This window comes from Lampris incognitus, chromosome 1 (genome assembly GCF_029633865.1).
Source record: "Lampris incognitus isolate fLamInc1 chromosome 1, fLamInc1.hap2, whole genome shotgun sequence".
Taxonomy (NCBI): domain Eukaryota; kingdom Metazoa; phylum Chordata; class Actinopteri; order Lampriformes; family Lampridae; genus Lampris; species Lampris incognitus.
Window position 1 is genome coordinate 123,221,353 of NC_079211.1, and position 22,493 is coordinate 123,243,845.

Consider the following 22,493-nt stretch of genomic DNA (forward strand, 5'->3'; position numbering starts at 1 on the left):
GTGCATGCTATCCAGCCTGACTAGAATAATTAACCAGCCTGTTTTTGGATGAGAGTATGCATGTGTGGACTTGTATATTTTTGCGTTTGAGGGAGAGAGAGAGCGAGAGAGAGAGAGAGAGAGAGAGAGAGAGAGAGAGAGAGAGAGAGAGAGAGAGAGAGAGAGAGAGAGAGAGAGAGAGAGAGACTGTGTTTTTGGCATGGGTATGTGTAAATAAGTATCTATCCCTGCTGGACAATTGTGTTTCCCTCTGCCCCAGGATGATGGCGGTGGCAGTAAATCCTGTCCCTGTCCCTGCAGATGTCAGTCAGCAGAGCAGCATCAGTCACTGTCGGGGCGTTATTCTCTGAGCCTCGCCGGCTGCCTGGCTGTGTCTGCCGCTGCTACTGCTGCTGCACTCATTGTCGGTGCTGGCTGAATTAGCTTGACGATCCCCAGCCACCCTCAAGAGCTGCCCTTGCTCCATTGCACTTTTATTCCACCTAGTCCCCTCCCCTTCCCTCCCCACTTTCACCTCTCCTGTATGTCCCTCTTGGGCACCCCTTTCATAGCTGCCCTGTTCCTGGGCAGGGGCACTTCCCCCTCCCCCAGGGTCCTGGCACGCTGTGGGGGTAGGGAGGGGGCCCGTGTCAGTGTGCCTCTCTTTGTCTCGCTCCAGGTTATGGGCTGGTGCAGGAAGAGCTCCTCTCACCGGCTTCCATGCAGTACAGCCTGCCCTCCCCGCTGGGCGCTGAGCCCTACTGGCAGGAAGTCTCCAGTATGGACTGTGCGCCCATTGCCACAACGGAGGAGGACACGCTCATGGAGATGTCAGACGTCCAGGTGTGGCCCTCAGGCAATAGCCCCTCGCTGGTGGCTGTGGAGGACTCCTCGCTGGAGTGCAGCAACGCAGACGACTCAGAGGGCTTACTGGGTTTGCCCTATGGAAGCCTGGGTCGGGCAGTCAGTCAGGCCAGCGCTGCCAGTGGAGGAGGGGGGCTCAGTGGCTCCATGGAGCTGGCCGAGGACGATTCAGAGATGGGTGTTGACTCACTCAGCACTGCCACACCAGCCTCGCTCGGGGGCACCATCGCTGGGATTAATCTTAATGGACTGAACAATAGTCAGGGGTCAGAGGCAAGTTCGGAGGTATCAGCAGTCACTAATATGACTGATGGAGCTGAAAAAGGAGGAGGAGGAAGGGGAGGACGAGGTGGGACAGGCTCAGAGGAAGGGCTTTCTCTTGTTGCAGGACAGCAAAGGGTGTATGCCCGGCTGAGCGAGTCACCTGGTCTGAGCTGTGTAGCAGATCACAATGGAGACAGGTGAGTCAGGTCTCCGCCTGCACCTCAGGTGGACAGTGAACATTTCAGATCAAGGACAGAGTCAAGGTTACGACTGCTGGGTTATTATTTTTGAGTGTGTTTTATTATACAGTTTTTCATTTATTGCATATGACAATAGATCATGTTCATATATCATATCAGTCACCCTAACAGCATAATGTAGTCCTTCTATCCTATCCCAAAGTACAATAGCAACCAAACAGGAGATGAAATCACATCTTGCTGGTTAAATTAATTAATCTCAAAAAGGATTATTTGACATTGTATTTAGAAACAGAACATTCCAATATCATTATCAAATAAATACATTAGATTGCTAAATGATTTTCATTCAAAGTCCCAAATATTGTCTTTTTTTCCCATTTACTGCCACCTATGGTGATACTGGTGACTGTGCTGGTGTTTTTACACTAAATCTCAGACATCTATTCAAGATGAAAATGAGTTAACATGGTGACTCCGGTACTCTTGTGAGAGCACCTTCCCCACCACCGAACAAAAAAAAAAAGAGTCACGGTTGAACCTGTGTTTTAGCTCTTGATGCTGTAGTGCCTGCTGGTAAAATTCTCCTATGAGCGTAGCCTGCAATATCTGTCAGCCACAGCAGCTTGGCTTCCTCTTCAAACTCACTGCTACCTGCCGTACTCTTTTGCATTTGGCTGCTATGGTGAAGACATTAAACACTAAACATCATATATATATATATATATACACTACCGTTCAAAAGTTTGGGATCACCCAAACAATTTTGTGTTTTCCATGAAAAGTCACACTTATTCACCACCATATGTTGTGAAATGAATAGAAAATAGAGTCAAGACATTGACAAGGTTAGAAATAATGATTTGTATTTGAAATAAGATTTTTTTTACATCAAACTTTGCTTTCGTCAAAGAATCCTCCATTTGCAGCAATTACAGCATTGCAGACCTTTGGCATTCTAGCTGTTAATTTGTTGAGGTAATCTGGAGAAATTGCACCCCACGCTTCCAGAAGTCGCTCCCACAAGTTGGATTGGTTGGATGGGCACTTCTTTGAGTAGATTGAGTTTCTGGAGCATCACATTTGTGGGGTCAATTAAACGCTCAAAATGGCCAGAAAAAGAGAACTTTCATCTGAAACTCGACAGTCTATTCTTGTTCTTAGAAATGAAGGCTATTCCATGCGAGAAATTGCTAAGAAATTGAAGATTTCCTACACCGGTGTGTACTACTCCCTTCAGAGGACAGCACAAACAGGCTCTAACCAGAGTAGAAAAAGAAGTGGGAGGCCGCGTTGCACAACTGAGCAAGAAGATAAGTACATTAGAGTCTCTAGTTTGAGAAACAGACGCCTCACAGGTCCCCAACTGGCATCTTCATTAAATAGTACCTGTTAGAGCCTGTTTGTGCTGTCCTCTGAAGGGAGTAGTACACACCGGTGTAGGAAATCTTCAATTTCTTAGCAATTTCTCGCATGGAATAGCCTTCATTTCTAAGAACAAGAATAGACTGTCGAGTTTCAGATGAAAGTTCTCTTTTTCTGGCCATTTTGAGCGTTTAATTGACCCCACAAATGTGATGCTCCAGAAACTCAATCTGCTCAAAGAAGTGCCCATCCAACCAATCCAACTTGTGGGAGCTGCTTCTGGAAGCGTGGGGTGCAATTTCTCCAGATTACCTCAACAAATTAACAGCTAGAATGCCAAAGGTCTGCAATGCTGTAATTGCTGCAAATGGAGGATTCTTTGACGAAAGCAAAGTTTGATGTAAAAAAAATCTTATTTCAAATACAAATCATTATTTCTAACCTTGTCAATGTCTTGACTCTATTTTCTATTCATTTCACAACATATGGTGGTGAATAAGTGTGACTTTTCATGGAAAACACGAAATTGTTTGGGTGATCCCAAACTTTTGAACGGTAGTGTATATATATATATATATATATATATATATATATATATATATATATATATATATATATGTTTGTTTGTTTTTTTCCAGGAAAGTCCTACCAGACAGTATCTATCGAAATAGGCAACTACAAAAGCATTAATGGTTTGGATATGTGTAAATTACATATTGTCTAAAAAATTTCTAGTGATAGAGTCTATGACAAATAACATCTGTTTACATATTAATCTTCAGGATTGTAGCCTTGATTAAAAACAAGATCTTTAAAAAAAAAAAAACTCTTTACTGAGGAGTGGCACATCATTTCTGAGTCTGGGTTGAAGAGATAGCCATGTCCTCAGAGCATTAAGATAAAAGAGATGCTTGAAGAAAGACGCTATCAACTAAATGTACATGGATCCATTGTTGGGGATTTTAGCTGACATAACAGCTGAGTACTTATGGGTTTTTCTTCTACTGGGAATGGTGCATTATTTAAGTCAGATTTGCATCCTCCTCTCCTTTGTAATTGATCCATTCTCTCATTCCAGGTCAGGTAATGGTGGTAGTGGAAGCAGCGGGGGCTCTTTCTTATCCTACCTGCAGGAGCAGACGGGCCCCGGCTGGATCCCTGTTACTGACCCAACTCAAGCCTGGATGGGCAGTCAGGGTAAACCCAGGCAGGCAATGGATGCCATGGTGTCATCTGTACACAATGCTGTGGATGGAGACCAGTCCCATGTGTCCCAAGAGGCCTTGCTTCAGCCAGTGAGGGACATGGGACACTCAGAGATCCTGCGAGGGCACTTCAGAGGTACCCAGCCTTTTGAGAAGGGCTTGGGCTTCCCTCACAGGGTGCCAGACCTGAGGACCTGGGAGGACATGCACCTAAGGGGCCAGGTGAGTGGAACAGCATGCCTATCAGGGCCACCCATATGAGAGGAAAAGGGGAAAGCTTTCAGGGACCCAACCGCTGGGGGGGCCCATGGAGGTCACCCATGGAGGTCAGAAATAATTGACCCTGTTTACACTTGGTTTTAAAATGCGTTTTGGGCGATCAGATCACAAGTGGACAGTGAGACACATCGCCGTTTACACCTGTGTCTACCATGCGTCTCCAAATGCATCCTGCTGACCACTTTTGAACAGACTTTGTTACTCCGAAGAAGAAAAAGAAGAAGAAGAAGATTTTCTGTTATGTCCTTGTTAGGGACGCATCAAGACACATTAGCATTTACACTACAAAAGATATGTGGTCAAATGCGTCCCAGACCACCTCGGCAAGTGGTTTGAGTAACCAGTTCACAAAACGTTTCGGTGGTCGTTTACACTTGTGTAACCCATATACATATAGGGCTACTAATAGTCATTGATTTAGAGGTGTAGTGACATGACGCTCCTTAAGGGGCGCACTATGCAACTCGCTAGGGTAGAGACTGCTACACGCAGTCATCTTTTTTTTCGTGATCATCCTGGAAATTGTGCTCTTGAACCGACGACTGAATTTTATTATAAATAGCCTCAGAAAGTTAAGAGTATTGACATTTTTTATTCTGAAAAGTGTTATATTCGCTACAGTATAATCAGAATCTCATCTGTGAGCTTACGAGAAAAAGATCAAGTCATGTGGATGCTGTGTCAGCAGGAAAACCCCACCTGAAAAATCCACACCTCTTGTAAATATCCAAACAACTCGTCCCATGGAACTGGCATGTGTAATGAATGAAAGACGTTATTATTTTGAAGGTCCTGTCACTTGTTTAACTTGACCTACTCACGGGTGTACGTGCAGTGCGTGTGACGTATACAGGAAGTTAGACGCTCATGTTATGAAGGTTGTATGTTGAACGAACGCTAGTAAAAGCTACACAGTTAAGAACCTACGAAGTCGGCTCATTCTTGAATTATTCTTATGTCAGTAAGACAAGGCGTCTACGGACATTACATGGTGTCAGAATAGTCTGTGTATCTGAACACGAGCGGTCATGCCGAAGTTTAATCCGCCGAGTGAATTCAAGTTTGACTGCCCCGTTGAATGGCCGGAGTGGAAACAACGGTTTTCGCGCTTCAGGCTCGCGACAAAGCTGGATAAAGACGACGGGGAGATTCAAGTGAGTTCGCTGATTTATGCAATGGGAAGCGAGGCTGAAAAGATATTCAGCTCGTTTGACTTCGCGGCGGAGGGTGATAAAGTGGACTATGATATCGTACTGAAAAGGTTCGACGACTACTTTATTCCCCGCCGTAACATCATACATGAGAGGGCGTGCCTCTATCAACGTAGCCAGCAGCCAGGAGAAACAGCGGAGATGTACATCCGGACATTGCATGAGCTGTCTGAACACTGTGAGTTTGGGGACAAGAGGGATGAACATATCAGAGATCGTCTGGTAGTGGGCATAAAAGACAAAGTGCTCTCCCGTCAGTTTCAGCTCACAGCGGACCTTACTCTGGTGAAAATCATTGAACAAGTGCGCCAGGCGGAGGCAATAACAAAGCAGCTCAGCCTCCAAGCTAACCAACCAGAGGCCCAGCTGGCTAACGTCAATGTTGTCCGACGGCGGGACGGACGCCAAAAGAAAAAGGGCGGACAGCGTCATGGTGGCAGCAGTCCTGCAACCAACAAAGTAGATGAATGCGGGAGGTGCGGCAAGACGCAGCACACCGATGAGCGGAAGTGTCCTGCAATGAACAGTAAGTGCAACAAGTGTCATAAAAAGGGACATTGGGAGCGTGTATGTCACTCTAAAGCGGTGAGAGAAGTCACTGAAGAGGTTAAACAGCTGTACTTTCTGGGAGAAGTTGGCAAAGAGAGCAGTCAGGAAGATTGGACTGTTAGTTTAACAATAAGTGATGTACCAATAACCTTTAAAATTGACACGGGGGCTGACGCTACTGTTATCAACCAAGGGACATTTAAAAAGCTGAAGCCAAACATAAAACTGGGACCTCCTGACACATGCTTCATAAGCCCAGGTGGAAACATCAGCTGCATAGGACAGTTTCAAGCCACAACCAACTACAAGGAGAAACAATACTCCTTTCCAGTGTATGTGATCAAGGGGAGAGGCAGCTGTCTGCTGAGTCATCCAGAGGCAGTGGAGATGGGTCTAGTGAAGCGGATGGACGAGGTCAGTGGAGTTTTCGGTTCAAGTGGACTGCTGAAAACAGACCCAGTGAAAATAGCTCTGGTGGAGGATGCCCAGCCATACGCGGTGCATACAGCCAGACGGATACCGCTGCCACTTGTACCACTGGTTAAGAAAGAACTGCAGCACATGGAAAATGAGGGCATTATTGAAAAAGTGACTCAGCCCACAGAATGGTGCGCCGCTAGGGTGCCGGTGCTGAAACCGAACAAGAAAGAGGTTCGCTGCTGCGCTGACCTCAGGAGGCTGAATCAAGCGGTGAAACGTGAGAAATACGTGCTGCCCACTATGGAGGAAATAATGCCAAGGCTCGCAGGGTCAAAGTTCTTCACAACGTTGGATGCAGCAAGTGGGTTTTACCAGATCCCCTTGCATGAAGACAGCAGGGGGCTCACCACTTTCATCACCCCATTTGAGAGGTATGCTTTCTGCCGCCTTTCATTTGGTATAACAAGTGCTCCAGAGATTTTCCAGAGGAAGATGGCGGAAACTCTGACCGGGCTAGAAGGCACAGAGGTGTACATGGATGACATCCTTATACATGGAGAGACTGAGGAAATCCATGACCGGCGCCTAGCGGAGGCACTGGGGGTCATTGAAACAGCAGGTCTCAAACTGAACCAAGTGAAATGCAAGTTCAAACAGAAACAAGTCCGCTTCCTTGGTCATGTCATCGACGAGGCAGGCATCAGACCTGACCCGGACAAAGTGGCCGGAATAGAGAACTTTCCTCAGCCCCAGAACGTGACGGAACTCAAGAGATTCCTTGGGATGGTGAACTATTTGGCAAAATACGTCCCAGAGCTGTCCACGGTAGGTCAGCCGCTTTATGGACTGCTTAAAGCAACGCCAGAGTGGCTGTGGGGACCTGCACAGAACACAGCATTCCAAGACCTTAAAGCAGCACTCGCCACCGCCCCGGTACTCACCTTTTATGATATCACTAAGGCTACGGTGGTGTCAGCAGATGCCAGCAGCTACGGGCTGGGGGGCGTTCTGCTCCAGCAGCACGGGGAACACTGGAAGCCCGTGGCCTACTGCTCCCGACGGCTGAGTGATGCAGAGACAAGGTACGCACAGATCGAGAAAGAGTACTTAGCCAGCGTCTGGGCATGTGAAAGGTTCGAGAAGTACTTGTTTGGGCTTGACAATGTCAGACTTGTCACCGATCATAAACCACTAGTGCCTCTCATGAACAGCAAAGACTTGGATAATGTGCCCATTAGGTGCCAGAGACTGTTAATGAGGCTGATGCGTTTCAATGCAGTGGCTGAATACGTACGAGGCAAAACGTTAGCTGTGGCTGACGCACTCTCCAGAGGCCCAGAGCAGCGCTACGGAGATGGTGCTTCTCATGATGATGTTGCGGTGTACATTGATGCCATCGTGTGCCAGGTGCCTGCCACATCTCAAAGGATGCAGGAAATAAAACAGAGCACGGATGGGGATCTGCAGCTCCAGACAGTGTTGGGCTTCATCAGACACGGCTGGCCTGAGTATGTCGATAAAGTGCCGGAGACAGTCAGAGACTTTTATCAGGTGAGAGGGGAGTTATCTGAGGTAGATGATTTAGTCATCAGAGGCAGTCGTATTGTCATTCCCACAGAGATGAGGGAGGTGATCTTAGAGAGAATACACGACGGGCACCAGGGGATAGTTAAGTGCAGAGAGAGAGCTAGCCAATCGGTGTGGTGGCCCAAAATGACGGAGCACATTACAACAAAGATACAGCAATGTCAATTCTGCAGAGAACACAAGAACACACAGAGAAAAGAGCCTTTAATGTCAAGTGAGCTCCCATCCAGACCATGGCAGAAAGTTGGCATAGACCTGTGTGAGTACAAAAAGCAAAACTACTTGATAGTGTCTGACTATTATTCCAGGTTTTTGGAGATCCTAAATCTACCAACAACTACTAGCAGTCAGGTTGTAGCTAGGCTGAAGGCTACATTTGCACGTTTTGGTATCCTTGAAATTGTAGTTAGCGATAATGGGCCACAGCTAGTTTCAGAAGAGATGAGGAGGTTCAGTGAGGATTATGATTTCATCCATGTGACTTCAAGCCCACACTACCCCCAGAGTAATGGACAGGCAGAGAGAGCTGTTCAGACAGCCAAAAGCATATTAAGACAGGAAGACCCTCTCCTCGCCCTGTTGACATACAGAGCTCCACCCTCTTCTTCCACTGGAGCCAGTCCAGCGGAATTGCTCATGGGTAGGAGAATCAGAACCACCTTACCCACATTGCAGCATAACCTGAAACCAGCCTGGCCTAAAGAGGAACTGATCAAAACCGCTGACGCCACAGCCAAATCGAGGCAGGCTTTCTACTACAACCGCGGGAATGGCGTGCGGACACTGCGCCCACTGAACTCGGGTGACGCAGTACTCGCCAAACTTGATGGACAGAAAACATGGACAATGCCAGCAGTTGTTCACAGTCAGAGCTCCACTCCCTGATCCTACATAGTGGAGACAGCTCAAGGTTAACATTACAGAAGGAACAGGCGCCACCTGTTGGCCACACCCAAAACACTCACTTTTGTCAGCAGGGATCCTGACCGTGTCACTCCAGGGGAGAGTGGAAACACGGATGAGTCCCGAGCAGCAGAAATGCCAACGTCCCCACCATATGTTACTCGCTCTGGCAGGGTGAGCAAGCCAGCAATCCGGCTGGATTTGTGAGGCGTATGGACTTGTGTACTGTGGGAGATTTTTTTATTTTTTGTGAAAAGGGGGGTGATATACAGGTTGGAATTAAAATATAAATATTTCAGTTGAGTTATGGACTCTTTAAAGCTTACACCCCAGGCATGTCAGTAAATGTTCAGAGAAATGTTTAGAAAATCATCTTAGAGGGGGAGATGTAATGAATGAAAGACATTATTTTGAAGGTTCTGTCACTTGTTTAACTTGACCTACTCACGGGTGTACGTGCAGTGCGTGTGACGTATACAGGAAGTTAGACGCTCATGTTATGAAGGTTGTATGTTGAACGAACGCTAGGAAAAGCTACACAGTTAAGAACCTACGAAGTCGGCTCATTCTTGAATTATTCTTATGTCAGTAAGACAAGGCATCTACAGACATTACAGTATGCATGGACTATTTATCACTGGTGCCTGACAGTCATAACACAAAAGATATCTTGGTTATAACTGATCACTTTACCAAGTATGCAGTTGCCATACCCACCAAAGATCAGAAGGCTACAACAGTTGCAAAGTGGCTTTGGGACCAGTATTTAGTGCATTACGGCTTTCCAGAACACCAGAACATCTACTCAGTGATCAAGGCAGGGACTTTGGGTCTCAACTCATTAAGGAGCTCTGCACTCTAGCGGGTATCACCAAAGTGCGCGCTAGTCCCTATCACCCACAGGGAAATCTGGTTGAACGGTTCAATCGAACACTTCTTGGCATGTTAGGAACCTTGAGCGACAAGAAGAAAAGTCACTGGCGTGACTACGTAAAGCCATTAACCCATGATTACAACTGCGCCAAGAATGAGGTCACCGGGTTCAGTCCATATGAGTTAATGTTTGTGCGTCAGCCTAGGTTACCACTGGACATTACGTTCTGCTTGCCTGTTGGAGGTGGTGCACCTAAATCCCACTTCTGACACCAATGTAGTGATGGGGGTCCTTTACTATCCTCCCCTACTGTCCTCCCTGCTGAGCCTGCACAACAGGAGTATCCAGTAAGAGAGAGAGATCACAGAAGTTGAATCAGTTCATCTGGACACAACGTCCAGATAAACTGATTCAGCTTTCTGTGATTTCCTTACCTGGATTATTGGGCATGCATAAAGACATGAGAGAGAGAGGGAGAGAGAGAGAGAGAGTATGTGCATGCGTTGATATGAGTAAAGCAGATTTTGGGGAGGGGGGGCATTTACTTGACCTTTTCAGGGGCCCAACCATTTCTGTGGGTGGGCCTGTTGCCCATGCAAACCAAAATGCTAAAATCTCACACTTTCACCTGCTAAAACATTGTTTCTTCTATTGTAGAGAAACACAGTACAATGATTTTGCCCACTAAGCACTGGCCACATTTGACCTGATTATATATGCAGTCAAACTAATGCACTAAACTGAGAGTCAACAAAACATGTGAATAAACATCTTTCTGATTTACGTGAGGAGACCTGTGTCATTGCTCTTGATGGGTTTATATTAGGACTGACCATAGGCTTAGCCCAGTTCAATCAGGGAAATCTGATGCAAACTGTAAACTTCGCTCCCATGTTAATTAATCTATGAGCAAGTTTTCTCATCTCTTGGCTAAAGGTCCATCTTCAAGTTACTCTAATGGCCTAATCCTTATTGTACAAACAGTATATAGTATGATCACACACACACACACAACCCAAGATGGGCACAACAGCATGTCTTACCAAATATAGTAAGCGCTCATTCTGTCCCACTCTGTTACATGATCCCCTATCCCACCCATCACACGCGTCAACTTTCTGGCACATCACCGGGAAACTCTAAAGGACAGCTCAACTGTGAAAGGCTGGGAGAGCAGGAGGGGATTGTTAATATTTGGGTTTTTGTGGGCTTGTCATTGTAGGGTGGGGGCTATTTTGATGCTGTTAGAGCATTTTAAATTGTTTAGCATGGTCTTGCTCTAGCGTGACTTGACTAGGTTAGTGAAATATTTCCAATGTACACTACCGTTCAAAAGTTTGGGATCACCCAAACAATTTTGTGTTTTCCATGAAAAGTCACACTTATTCACCACCATATGTTGTGAAATGAATAGAAAATAGAGTCAAGACATTGACAAGGTTAGAAATAATGATTTGTATTTGAAATAAGATTTTTTTTACATCAAACTTTGCTTTCGTCAAAGAATCCTCCATTTGCAGCAATTACAGCATTGCAGACCTTTGGCATTCTAGCTGTTAATTTGTTGAGGTAATCTGGAGAAATTGCACCCCACGCTTCCAGAAGCAGCTCCCACAAGTTGGATTGGTTGGATGGGCACTTCTTTGAGCAGATTGAGTTTCTGGAGCATCACATTTGTGGGGTCAATTAAACGCTCAAAATGGCCAGAAAAAGAGAACTTTCATCTGAAACTCGACAGTCTATTCTTGTTCTTAGAAATGAAGGCTATTCCATGCGAGAAATTGCTAAGAAATTGAAGATTTCCTACACCGGTGTGTACTACTCCCTTCAGAGGACAGCACAAACAGGCTCTAACCAGAGTAGAAAAAGAAGTGGGAGGCCGCGTTGCACAACTGAGCAAGAAGATAAGTACATTAGAGTCTCTAGTTTGAGAAACAGACGCCTCACAGGTCCCCAACTGGCATCTTCATTAAATAGTACCTGTTAGAGCCTGTTTGTGCTGTCCTCTGAAGGGAGTAGTACACACCGGTGTAGGAAATCTTCAATTTCTTAGCAATTTCTCGCATGGAATAGCCTTCATTTCTAAGAACAAGAATAGACTGTCGAGTTTCAGATGAAAGTTCTCTTTTTCTGGCCATTTTGAGCGTTTAATTGACCCCACAAATGTGATGCTCCAGAAACTCAATCTGCTCAAAGAAGTGCCCATCCAACCAATCCAACTTGTGGGAGCTGCTTCTGGAAGCGTGGGGTGCAATTTCTCCAGATTACCTCAACAAATTAACAGCTAGAATGCCAAAGGTCTGCAATGCTGTAATTGCTGCAAATGGAGGATTCTTTGACGAAAGCAAAGTTTGATGTAAAAAAAATCTTATTTCAAATACAAATCATTATTTCTAACCTTGTCAATGTCTTGACTCTATTTTCTATTCATTTCACAACATATGGTGGTGAATAAGTGTGACTTTTCATGGAAAACACGAAATTGTTTGGGTGATCCCAAACTTTTGAACGGTAGTGTATATATAAATATATGTGCATTGGCCTGTGTAGACAACAGGGAACATAGGGACTGCAGTTAATGTGAGTGCATGATAGAGGCTTTCGGGTCAGAGGGCAAGTCGCTCTGTGTTCTCACAACTGAGACAGTTTCACAGCACGCAGAACTTCACTGGAGTATGTGGAGGTATTTAAAGCACACAGATCACATGTGCAGAGAGAGAGAGAGAGGACAGGAGGATGAAGGGCGAGAAAGTTGTTTTTGGAAACGTGGAAGAGAGCAAGAGCGTCACAGAGAGAGGTAGAGACCGTGAGACAGAGAGAAAAAGAGAGAGAAAAAGGAAGAGGGAAAGTAGGGGGGCATGAGGGCACAAGGTTGTGGGTGCCTGAATTTGATGTCTGAGGCTGACCATTCCCTCTCCAGTTGACGGAGGCAAAAAGGAGGAATAGCCAGCGGTGGGAAGGGCCCACTGACCCAGCTAATGGAAGAGGGATAAGAACTGAAAGTTACTGAACCAAAGTCCCACAGAGGAGCTGAACAAGGACACGGGGTGCCAAGTGTTTCCTTCTCTGTCACTGGAGAGCAGTGTTGGTGGAAAGCAGTAGCGACGGTGGACTAACGTATCAGGAGCAGACCTTGCACAGTCACGTATCTTGGTCGATTCATTTTCCTGGGAAGATATAGAGGCACAGTGGGGCAATGTGGGCCCTGGTAACTGAGCTCCTCTTCAGCTTTGTACTGCTGGCTTTCCTGGTCATCAGCTGTCAAAATGTTCTCCACATAGCCAGTGGCTCAGTGCGCTCTGTGCTCGCCTACATACATGCTCAGCTGGACCGGGAGCTTGGGGAAGTTGAGGGAGTGGCCGATGAGGAGGAGAATGTTACTACCAGGGTGGTTCGTCGCAGAGTCATCCTCAAGGTATCACATCCACAGAAATAAAGACTGGCAGAGAGAGCAAGAAAGAGAAAGAGAGACGGCTAATGGAATCAGGGTCAATTTTAAAGAAAGCTGGGAAAAGGATGCATGAAATCTCAAGAAGACAAAGTGGTATAAAAGCTGATTTGGGTGAAAGTTGATGGTGCAAGAAAATTTACACAAGCACAAGAGTGGAAAAAAGTTTATTTTGATGAGGGAAAATGCTTGGACAAAGTAAACTGCAATTGAATGGAGGAGGGGCGCCAAAAGTCTTAACTGGAGCAGCCGGTACAAATTCCATTCAATAACTAAACAAGTTCATCTCGGGATTTTGAACAAATACAACCAATTATTTAATAGTTTCTGCATTGTGACACAGGGGTAGAGTAGAAGTACAGTAAGGGGACATAATTAGACTGAAGCTAAGTTTGTCGATGTGCTGTAATGGATGTGAATAGATTTTCTTGGGCTCAGCCAGTTTGGGCTTAACTTCCATGCCAGCCTTCTAGCATTTTCCCCTCTGTACCGACCCATTCTGGTCTGAATACAGCTAATGAACAAGGCTTTGAAGACTTTAAATAGCGAGCCTTTACTCATGCATTTAAACTCACTGTACATTTGTCTGAATACAGGGGGGGTTTTATCTTACAGAAAGTTGTGCCAGCTTCCTGCAAAGTATTAGAACCAATAACTGCATTATCACAAACCCCACCAACTTTAACTAGAGCTGCTAATACCCTGCAGTGGAATCCTTATGGAATTCCACGGATCTCCGATGTTGTTTTTACATTCTTCTGAAAACAACCCCTTTCTCCAGTCACCCACCTGTCTGCCCTTCTCTCCCTCCCTCTCTCCCCCTATCCAGTGAAGGGGGGGGTGTTGACTCGTAAACGATGACAGATCCCATTGCTCCATATTCTAGCGCCCATTTCGTTATGTTTGCTGACTCCGCATTTCCTTCTGCACCAGCTTCAGTTTACAAAGTAAACACTTTGGGATAGTAACGTCAACCAAGGCGTTCCTCCTTTAGTCTGTCATGGCAGATCAGCAGTTCTGCTACGCACAGCGATACCGTGATACTGCGACGACCTATATGAATATAGACTTTTTATTCTACCATGGGGAATGAGTACTTGCATGTTAAGATTCCAGCTTAACACGCAAGAAAAAAAATTTTTTAAAAAGAAAGTGAAAAAAAAACTGCTACTTGGATTGCAGCAGTCTAGAGAATGGATCCACTACTTGATACATAGGCCAGAGCCTCATATCCTTCTCTTTAGAAGACCACTCCAGAAACAATGATCTAACCTTGCTTTTCTCACTCATCCGGAAGAGTCCTGTGTTAATATTGTATTCAGTGAATACTTATTAGCACTGTTTTTTCAGCAACGGATGAGCTTGAAGATATTAAGTTTACTTTTTAAGATACTATAAGATTCTTTCCAGGCAAACGCATGCACTGTGTCTTCAGTGCCTGAGAAAAGACCATTATATAAGTGTAAAACCACAACCTGACAGGATTGTCTTATGTTTGTATTTATTTGAATCAATGTCAACAAATTAACGGAATAATGCAAAAAAAAAATTTTGGACGGCATACCTCAGGAGGTAGAGCAGGTTGTCTAGGAATTGGAAGGTCACTGGTTTGATCCCTGGCTCCTTCAGAGAGCATGTTGAAGTATCCATGAGCAGGACACTGAAGCATTAACTGCTCCTGATGAGCAGGTTGGTGCCTTGCATGGCAGCCTCTGCCATCAGTGTGTGAATGTGTGTGTGAATGGGTGAATGACGCATACATTGTAAAGCACTTTGAGAGATCGGTAGACTAGAAAAGCTCTATATAAATGCAGCCCATTTACTGTGGAAACTCATAACCTGTGTTTCATTTGGCATATTGGCTTTGCTCTCTCATGAGTGTTATTGAAAACGCATAATTCTTTGAGTGGCTTATATTCCGATGACGTATACCTTATCATGTTTCACTGAAAAAGTTATAAATGTTACAAACATCCCTTTCCTTCTGCAGGGTGATGAGGTAGAAGACCTTCCTGGGGAGCATGTAAGCGAGGAGCAGTTCACGGATGAACATGGAAACATTGTCACCAAGAAGGTCAGTGATCTCTGCATGCTGTCATACTATCTTGACACTGCCATCCAGTCGATTTTTTTTCCCTCATATATCAGTCCCAAGATAATTCACACAGCACCTCCACGCTCAAATGATTATCATACAAAGTAACCATGACATGACCAAGTTCACCAGCAACCATGCTACTCATCCCTACGACGTGTCACTGAACACCCGCTTCAAATGTTATCACTCGATTGAATGGGCATCATCAGTAGATAGTGTTTGTACTGCACTGCAGTAAGGGGCTCCCTCTTAGTCTCCATTCTGATTACTGGAACTTTGGTTCGGTATCTTAAAAACTGGCAGTGTCCGATTGATTTTTCGATATGGGTTAGGCAGTGTTTTTCTTTTTGTCATACACACACCATCCCTTGGCTCTGCCTGTTTGGAGAACATGTGCTGATAGTTGAACTCCACTCAACACTGCTTTTCATTCACATTTCTCTCCTTCATTCTTTCTTTTCATCCCACCAATTTTCCCTCTGCTCTCCACCTCCTGCCCACTACCTGTTTTCGTCCATCAATCTCTCCCACCCTCCTGTGTGTGTGTGTGTGTGTGTGTGTGTGTGTGTGTGTGTGTGTGTGTGTGTGTGTGTGTGTGTGTGTGTGTGTGTGCGTGTGTGTGTGTGTGTGTGTGTGTGCGTGCGTGTGTGCGTGCGTGCGTGCATGCGTGCGTGCGTGCGTGCGTGTGTGTGTGTGTGTGTGTGTGCGTGCGTGTGTGTGTGTGTGTGTGTGCGTGCGTGTGTGTGTGTGTGTGTGTGCGTGCGTGTGTGCGCGCGCGCGTGCGTGTGCGTGTGTGTGCGGGGTCTCTGTGATAGATTGTGAGGAAGGTTGTACGCAGAGGGAAGGGTTCAGGGGAGGACAGTGTTCAGGAGGTGAGCATGGAGGGCTCTCTGCTGGATGCCAACGAGCTGGAGGCCGATGCTGAGCTGTTCATGAATTATGCCATCCTGGGGCAGGACAGCGGCAAGGTGGGCTACTGATCTGGCTAACCCTGGCCGCTGCAGGGCGTCTCTCTCCTGGCCAACACTCAAGACTCTCCTTAGCTAGGAAATGCAGGGGGCACTCAGCTCAAATGGACTAAGATTGGGCCATGTGGTAAAACACCGTCTGATGGGGGTACATTTATAAAATGGAGTTGACTTCATGAAGAAGAGTGATGCTGCAGATAACTCACTTGACCCTGCTTCCCTGGATTGCTTCCCATCGGCTTCAACTGGCTTAACCTGCATGAGCTTAACTATCATGTCCTGAGAGGCCAAATGCAGTGTTTATATATATATGCACTCACTATTATTAAAGGCAAATACCTGTTTCATAGTGTCTCTGCCTTGAGTCCTTGATGAATGAGTGACAAGTGTGGAGGTTTGATTGTTGGTTCATTGTGCTTGCTAATCTTTACTTGCAACATATCACCCAGTAGGCTTTTATCATTCCTGCCTCATCTCCCCATGTTCACGCTTTGCATGTGAAACTCTGCAAATGAGCCACTTATGCACCCTGCTTTGTCATTTTAGGTATTCCTGTTGGTTTCACTGGGTTGGCTGATATAATACTCAGTGCTGACTGGTTCCATAACCATGTTCAAAGTATCTACAAGCTGCATCTCCAGTCCAATATCTGTTTCTTGCCAGCTGGTTAAAACTCATTGTATGTAGTATAGTGGTTCTTCTTGCTGTCATGCTGTAGTCCAATTTACTCCCCATCAGTAATCCCGCTGACCTACTCTTCTGCCCACTCTACCCTCATTAAAGTTTCTGGCCATCCAATATCGACTCTGACCATGTGTTGTGTCATTCAAACCTGTAGAAGATTCTGGAAGAGACCAGGGTCAAGCACTATTTAGGAATTATTTGTAGTGTTTTGGGGTTTTTTTTGGGGGGGGGGGTTAATCTGCATGGGATGCCAGATGGGTGGGTCCTCCACATTAGGACAGTCTGGTAGTGTCAGGTAAGTTATCAGTCTGAGCAAAGCCCTCCATGTACCACCAGAAATACTTTCCTGGCTGCCTAAACTTCCTGGCACTCGATGTACTTTCATACATGGCCATCTGCAACCAGGAGGGCTGTGAGAAAACTGAACAGTATCTGCACACATTATCTGCTCTGCAGGTCTGCTCTGAATCCCAAATTGATTTTCTGATGCCTTTTCCCTCTTATCTTTTCCTGTTTTTCTACACCCCTACCCATCTCATCTCTCCTGGTTTGGCTTTCTAAACATTGTTTCTCCCCTCTTTCCTCTCCCCTTACCTTTTTTTGTATCTTTTCTCTAATCCTTTTTTGTTTTCATTTTTTAAACCTATCTTCTGTTTTTGTTGTTGTCTCTTTATACCCTCGTCCTTCTCTCTGCTCTTCCATCCCGCTTGACATTTCTATCTCTGATTTTCCTCCCTCCTTCATTTCATTCTCTCCTCAACTGACAAACCTTCCTCCTCCTCCTGTGCCTGACTTTACATCCCTCCTTCATCCCTCCTCCGGATTGCCTCGCTCCTCCCCTGCTTCCACCCCATCCACCTGATGTAGACGGATATTGTGGATGTGAAGAAAGGTGCTCAGATAGTGAAATGTGCCAGTCTGCGGAGAGTAAAGCAGTGAGGCAAACAGAGTACCGCGTCGCCGCAGGTACAGGACCAGCCCACAGTGCCTCATCTGACCTGTGGGCTAAACCATTTAATCCCCTCTCTGGATTAAATGCAGCTGGATGTGCCTTCGATCTAGTACTGACTATGTTCAATGTGACAGCAGCGCTGCAGAATTACATTTTATTAGACAAACTGAAACTTAAAATGCCAGTTGAAATTTACTGTTTGAGCATTTTTTAATGTTTGACCCGCACTAATAATTGTGATTTTAGGAATTTAGGTACTGGAAATTTTGGTCCATGATGAACTAATATGTCTTGCAAAACATGGCTTTTTCTAGTCAAAATTTAAATGGTGATTAATAAGGATGATATTGGAACAGCATAAAATAGATTGAAAGATTGTCAGTATTGAGTATATGTGAGGAAGAACTTGAAACTTACTAAATGCATCCTATGTACATTTATTTTTATGCCAGTGTTTAGAAACATCGCAAATGAATTTTCTCCAGTATTATAATTCATTTTTTATACATTTGGACAAATGCTTAATCATGTTTAAATGGACAACACAAGTTTGCTTTGCTCACTCTGCATGTCAGAACATTACATAGGGCCAATAAAATGCTGCATGCATGGTATGCCAAATGGGCAAACGGTGCAGGGGTCCTAAAAGTTATTGCTTTCGAGGTCAAAGCTGAAGAACCAGTTGTCCTTTGAAATGAAAACTATCTCGAGCAACTGTTGTTGGTTGTTCACTGGTTGTTTTGTGTGTGTGTGTGTGTGTGTGTGTGTGTGTGTGTGTGTGTGTGTGTGTGTGAGAGAGAGAGAGAGAGAGAGAGAGAGAGAGAGAGAGAGAGAGAGAGAGAGAGAGAGAGAGAGAGAGAGAGAGTGCAATCTACTGTGGTCTGCTGTATAAGACAGTGATTGTGTGCCTTGACCTTTCCTACTTTAATGTCACGGCATTCCTCAGATTACTGGTATTTCAGTCCACACACTACTAAATGTCAACCATCTGTGAGTTGAATCTTGTCTGACAAAATGAAATGGAGAATGTAGCATTGCTATTTACAGACATATTTAGCTAATGTAAACAAACTGATGACCAAATCACCAAATGATCAAATGAGAGACAACATGGTTGGGTTGTAGGGCCTATTTATGACAGGAACTTCATATTGGGGTATTAGATATGGGTATTCGTTAAAGCCCATGATGTTCTCTTTGTATTGACATATTCAAAGACAGATATGCCTTATCGATGTAGGCTCCAAGACACTCAATCATTTATATCAACTTCAGCACTAGCGTTTTACATCTTGCATGAGAGATCCTCAATACCTTTCTTATTTATGTCTATGCTCTGATCAAATGCAATTGGGTAAATGTGTGTCTTGTGCTATATCACTCTATTTTTTCTTTACACAGGGTTCTCCACAGGATCCAACCCCCTCACCACGGCCATCCTACTTAGACACATGACCGGTAGCAGGAGACAGGAAGAAGAACACCCATGAAAAGGCAGACAGCAAGAAATGAACAGCAACAGACACCAACTCAGTAATAACCACAATGGCTATGCCAACTATCAGCACGCACCCGAAAAGAAGGAAATGGATTTACTTGTAGTTTTTCTCACCTTTTTTTTTCTTTTTTTTTTTAAAGAAACAGACATCTACTGTTAGGTTAGAAGCATGGTTTCGTATAAAACAAAAACCAAACACAAACATAAGAGAAAAAAAACTAGCAACCAAAATGTGCTTCCTGTATCTGTATCAGCATGAGTGACTGCTGCCGCATGGCCTGTCTTTAAACTACAATACTGAGGGAATATAAGGGTGGGTAATGGGTGGGAAGGATGGGACGAGGACACTCCTGTATGGGACAGGCATGCAAAGTAGGTAAGGTCAATTACCGACCCATTTTCCAAATAAACTGGGGAAAGTTTGTCTGTCAGACATAAGAGAAGGGGAGACCGTAAAATACAGAGAATTGCATTATCTCTAGGCAACAGGTTGCTCCCACTCCTCCCTGCCACACTCTCCCAGCAAAGAGCATCACAAATGAATTTCAAACCACTACTGTCCCAGCGTTCAGAGTCCAGTAAGCTACACTATCACCCCCAGATATTGGTGTACATAATATTGTATGCACTAAAATGCTATACGTGACTGTGTGTTACGTGTGTGTTGTTTATGTCACACGAGCCCTATGCGATGCCAATAATGCTGCTGTTTCACATACCTAAGGTATTTGCTCCCTGTTTCTCTTGTTTGGGTTGTTTGATCTAGACTTCTATATTATTCTATATATCTCAAAATCTTTGTGGGTACAGGAGCAAACAGATCAATCAGTTATGTCGCTCTGCTTGTTTTATCTGTCAGGTTTTTTGTGTGTCAGGTTGTCTGTTGATTTGTGATTTTCATGTGCTTCCACCCTTTGCTTCTGACATGTTACAGATCAGAGGGTACAACTAGGTTAAGCTTTTTACTACTGCTCTCTAAATATAGAGGGGTTTCTCTATTACACCTGCCTTCCAATGTGTCCGTTAGAGCAGTTTCCTTATGTGGATGGTGAAAGTGACAGATATAACGAGTGACAGGTAATGTAAGAAATCCACACACACACACACACACACACACACACACACACACACACACACACACACACACACACACACACACACACACACACACACACACACACACACACACACCGCCCTGTGTGTTGTGTCCTCGTGGAGCCTGCAATGATCAAATTTCCTTGATGAGCCAAAATCCTGATACCTTTTTGTTCTCCATGCCTGTCCTGCTCTGCTCACTGACCCCAGCCCGGTCAACCTCATAGAATAGATGTAGCAGTCCTGTAATACTCCAGCAGGGGGCAGGATCTCACCTTCTTTTCAGTAGCAATGTCTCTGTTGGGCCTTCTTGACCTCGTCACATACCCATGATGAGAATCACAGACGTTTCAGCACTTACAGTAGATGTCACTTGGTAAAGGTAAGGCAGCTGAAACGCTGGTAACATAATGTAGCACTGGTTTGACTGGGTGAAGTGAAAGGTCGTCTAGAGAGATGAAAGTGTTGCGTTGTGGATGTGTTGAGCTTTGATGTTTGTTTTCTTGACAACTCTCTGGAGTGTAGCAAAGACAGTTGGTCACCAATCACTGTGATGAGAAACTGTAATACCGACCCCACAACTGTGAGCCCAGGCAACCCCTCCTCAACCCTGTCTCTTGTCTCACTTCACTCTGGACTGATTTGTCCTCTTCTGTGATTTACCGTCTTCACTTTACTTTGGAAGAAGCAATAACACATACAAAAAGAAATAGACTGTCCATGTTTGGGTTTGTGTGTGTGCGCGCGTGTGTGTGTGTATGTGTGTGTGTGTCGGGGGGGGGGGTGCATGCGCATTCATGTGTGTGTCAGGATGCCATTACCATGGTTCATGTTCTCTCTAGCTTGGGCTTTCAAATTATTAATCATAGCTTTACTCTTTACTCCAATCAGAAATGATGTCAAAACCTTAGTATTTAACAACTTTTCATCCTGTCTGTTTGGAAGAGAAAACAACTTATATTCTAATATAGATATAAGTCAAAATAGTGAGGAACTGTTTCTCTCTTCTGCCAAGTACTTGCAGTTTCATTGCAAAGTATGTGTTTTTGTTTTTAGGGTTGGGGATTCAAGGTATAGCACTTCATACCAGCCATCCCATCTGTTTCAAGTGCCCAATTTCTCTGTTTTGGTTTCTCAAGTGAATGTAGATGTGTCTAATCATAATTTGTTTAAGCCTTAATGACATTACTATTCACCTTGAGAGAAATTCGAGTGCATGTGTGTGTGTGTGTGTGTGTGTGTGTGTGTGTGTGTGTGTGTGTGTGTGTGTGTGTGTGTGTGTGTGTGTGCCCCATGTGGGCCAGCACATCTGTATGTGTGTGTGTGTGTGTGTGTGTGTGTGTGTGTGTGTGTGTGTGTGTGTGTGTGTGCGTGCGTGCGTGCGTGCGTGCTTGTGTGTGTGTGCGTGCGTGCGTGCGTGTGTGTTTAATATCACTTACTCAGTACTGAGTATGGGGATATTGTAAAGTGGTGATGATGTCATAGAAAGAAAAATTATAATTGTGTATAGCAGAGGTTATCAGAATATATAATATAAATTCACACAACAATTTTTTCCACATACGAATTACCTCAATGAGTGTGCCATCCTTTATGATATGAACTACTACAGACATTGCTTCCTAACACATGTTTAGATCTGATTCATTACATCAAATACCACTACATGGAGATATTTGCAAGTCAGAAAATCTCCAGCTAGAAGTTGCAATAAAACTCATATATAAGTCTAGGTTTAGCAAGGCTTCACAGCCAGAGAAGATGAATGTAAGATGTAATTTAGGAATGTATATTTCCTCTGTAGTAAACTAGATGACAGGCTATTGATTCTGTCAATTCACCCCAATAGCTGTTGGTCATACAGAAACAACATACAACTCCATTCTTATTCATTAAAACATAAAACATTGGAATCGCACAACTCACCCATTCATAGTTAGACAATAGTGCAAAAGATAACTCAGACTGGGGTTAGTGACATTTAAACAGCTTGCCCCTCATCGGTGATTACTTTCATTTTAATCCGCTCCCTAATTGGAAAAAAAATTGG

The 22,493-nt window shown here is 44.6% G+C and overlaps 1 protein-coding gene across 3 annotated transcripts in view; it reads left to right on the forward strand.

Annotated features, from left to right (window-relative positions):
- The window catches only part of ank1a (ankyrin 1, erythrocytic a), a 134,456-nt gene extending 114,906 nt beyond the window's left edge, over positions 1–19,550 (forward strand). The window contains exons 40-45 of one of the 3 annotated variants that reach the window (XM_056281302.1): positions 659–1,304; positions 3,751–4,099; positions 15,139–15,222; positions 16,062–16,214; positions 17,766–17,864; positions 19,252–19,550. In XM_056281302.1, the coding sequence (XP_056137277.1) occupies positions 659–1,304; positions 3,751–4,099; positions 15,139–15,222; positions 16,062–16,214; positions 17,766–17,837 (1,304 nt within the window). In that variant the 3' untranslated portion in view covers positions 17,838–17,864; positions 19,252–19,550. Of the gene's footprint in view, positions 1–658; positions 1,305–3,750; positions 4,100–12,537; positions 13,116–15,138; positions 15,223–16,061; positions 16,215–17,765; positions 17,865–19,251 lie in introns of those variants that run through there. The other 2 variants (XM_056281308.1, XM_056281317.1) reach the window with 2 other exon arrangements.
- The last annotated feature ends 2,943 nt before the right edge of the window (positions 19,551–22,493 follow it).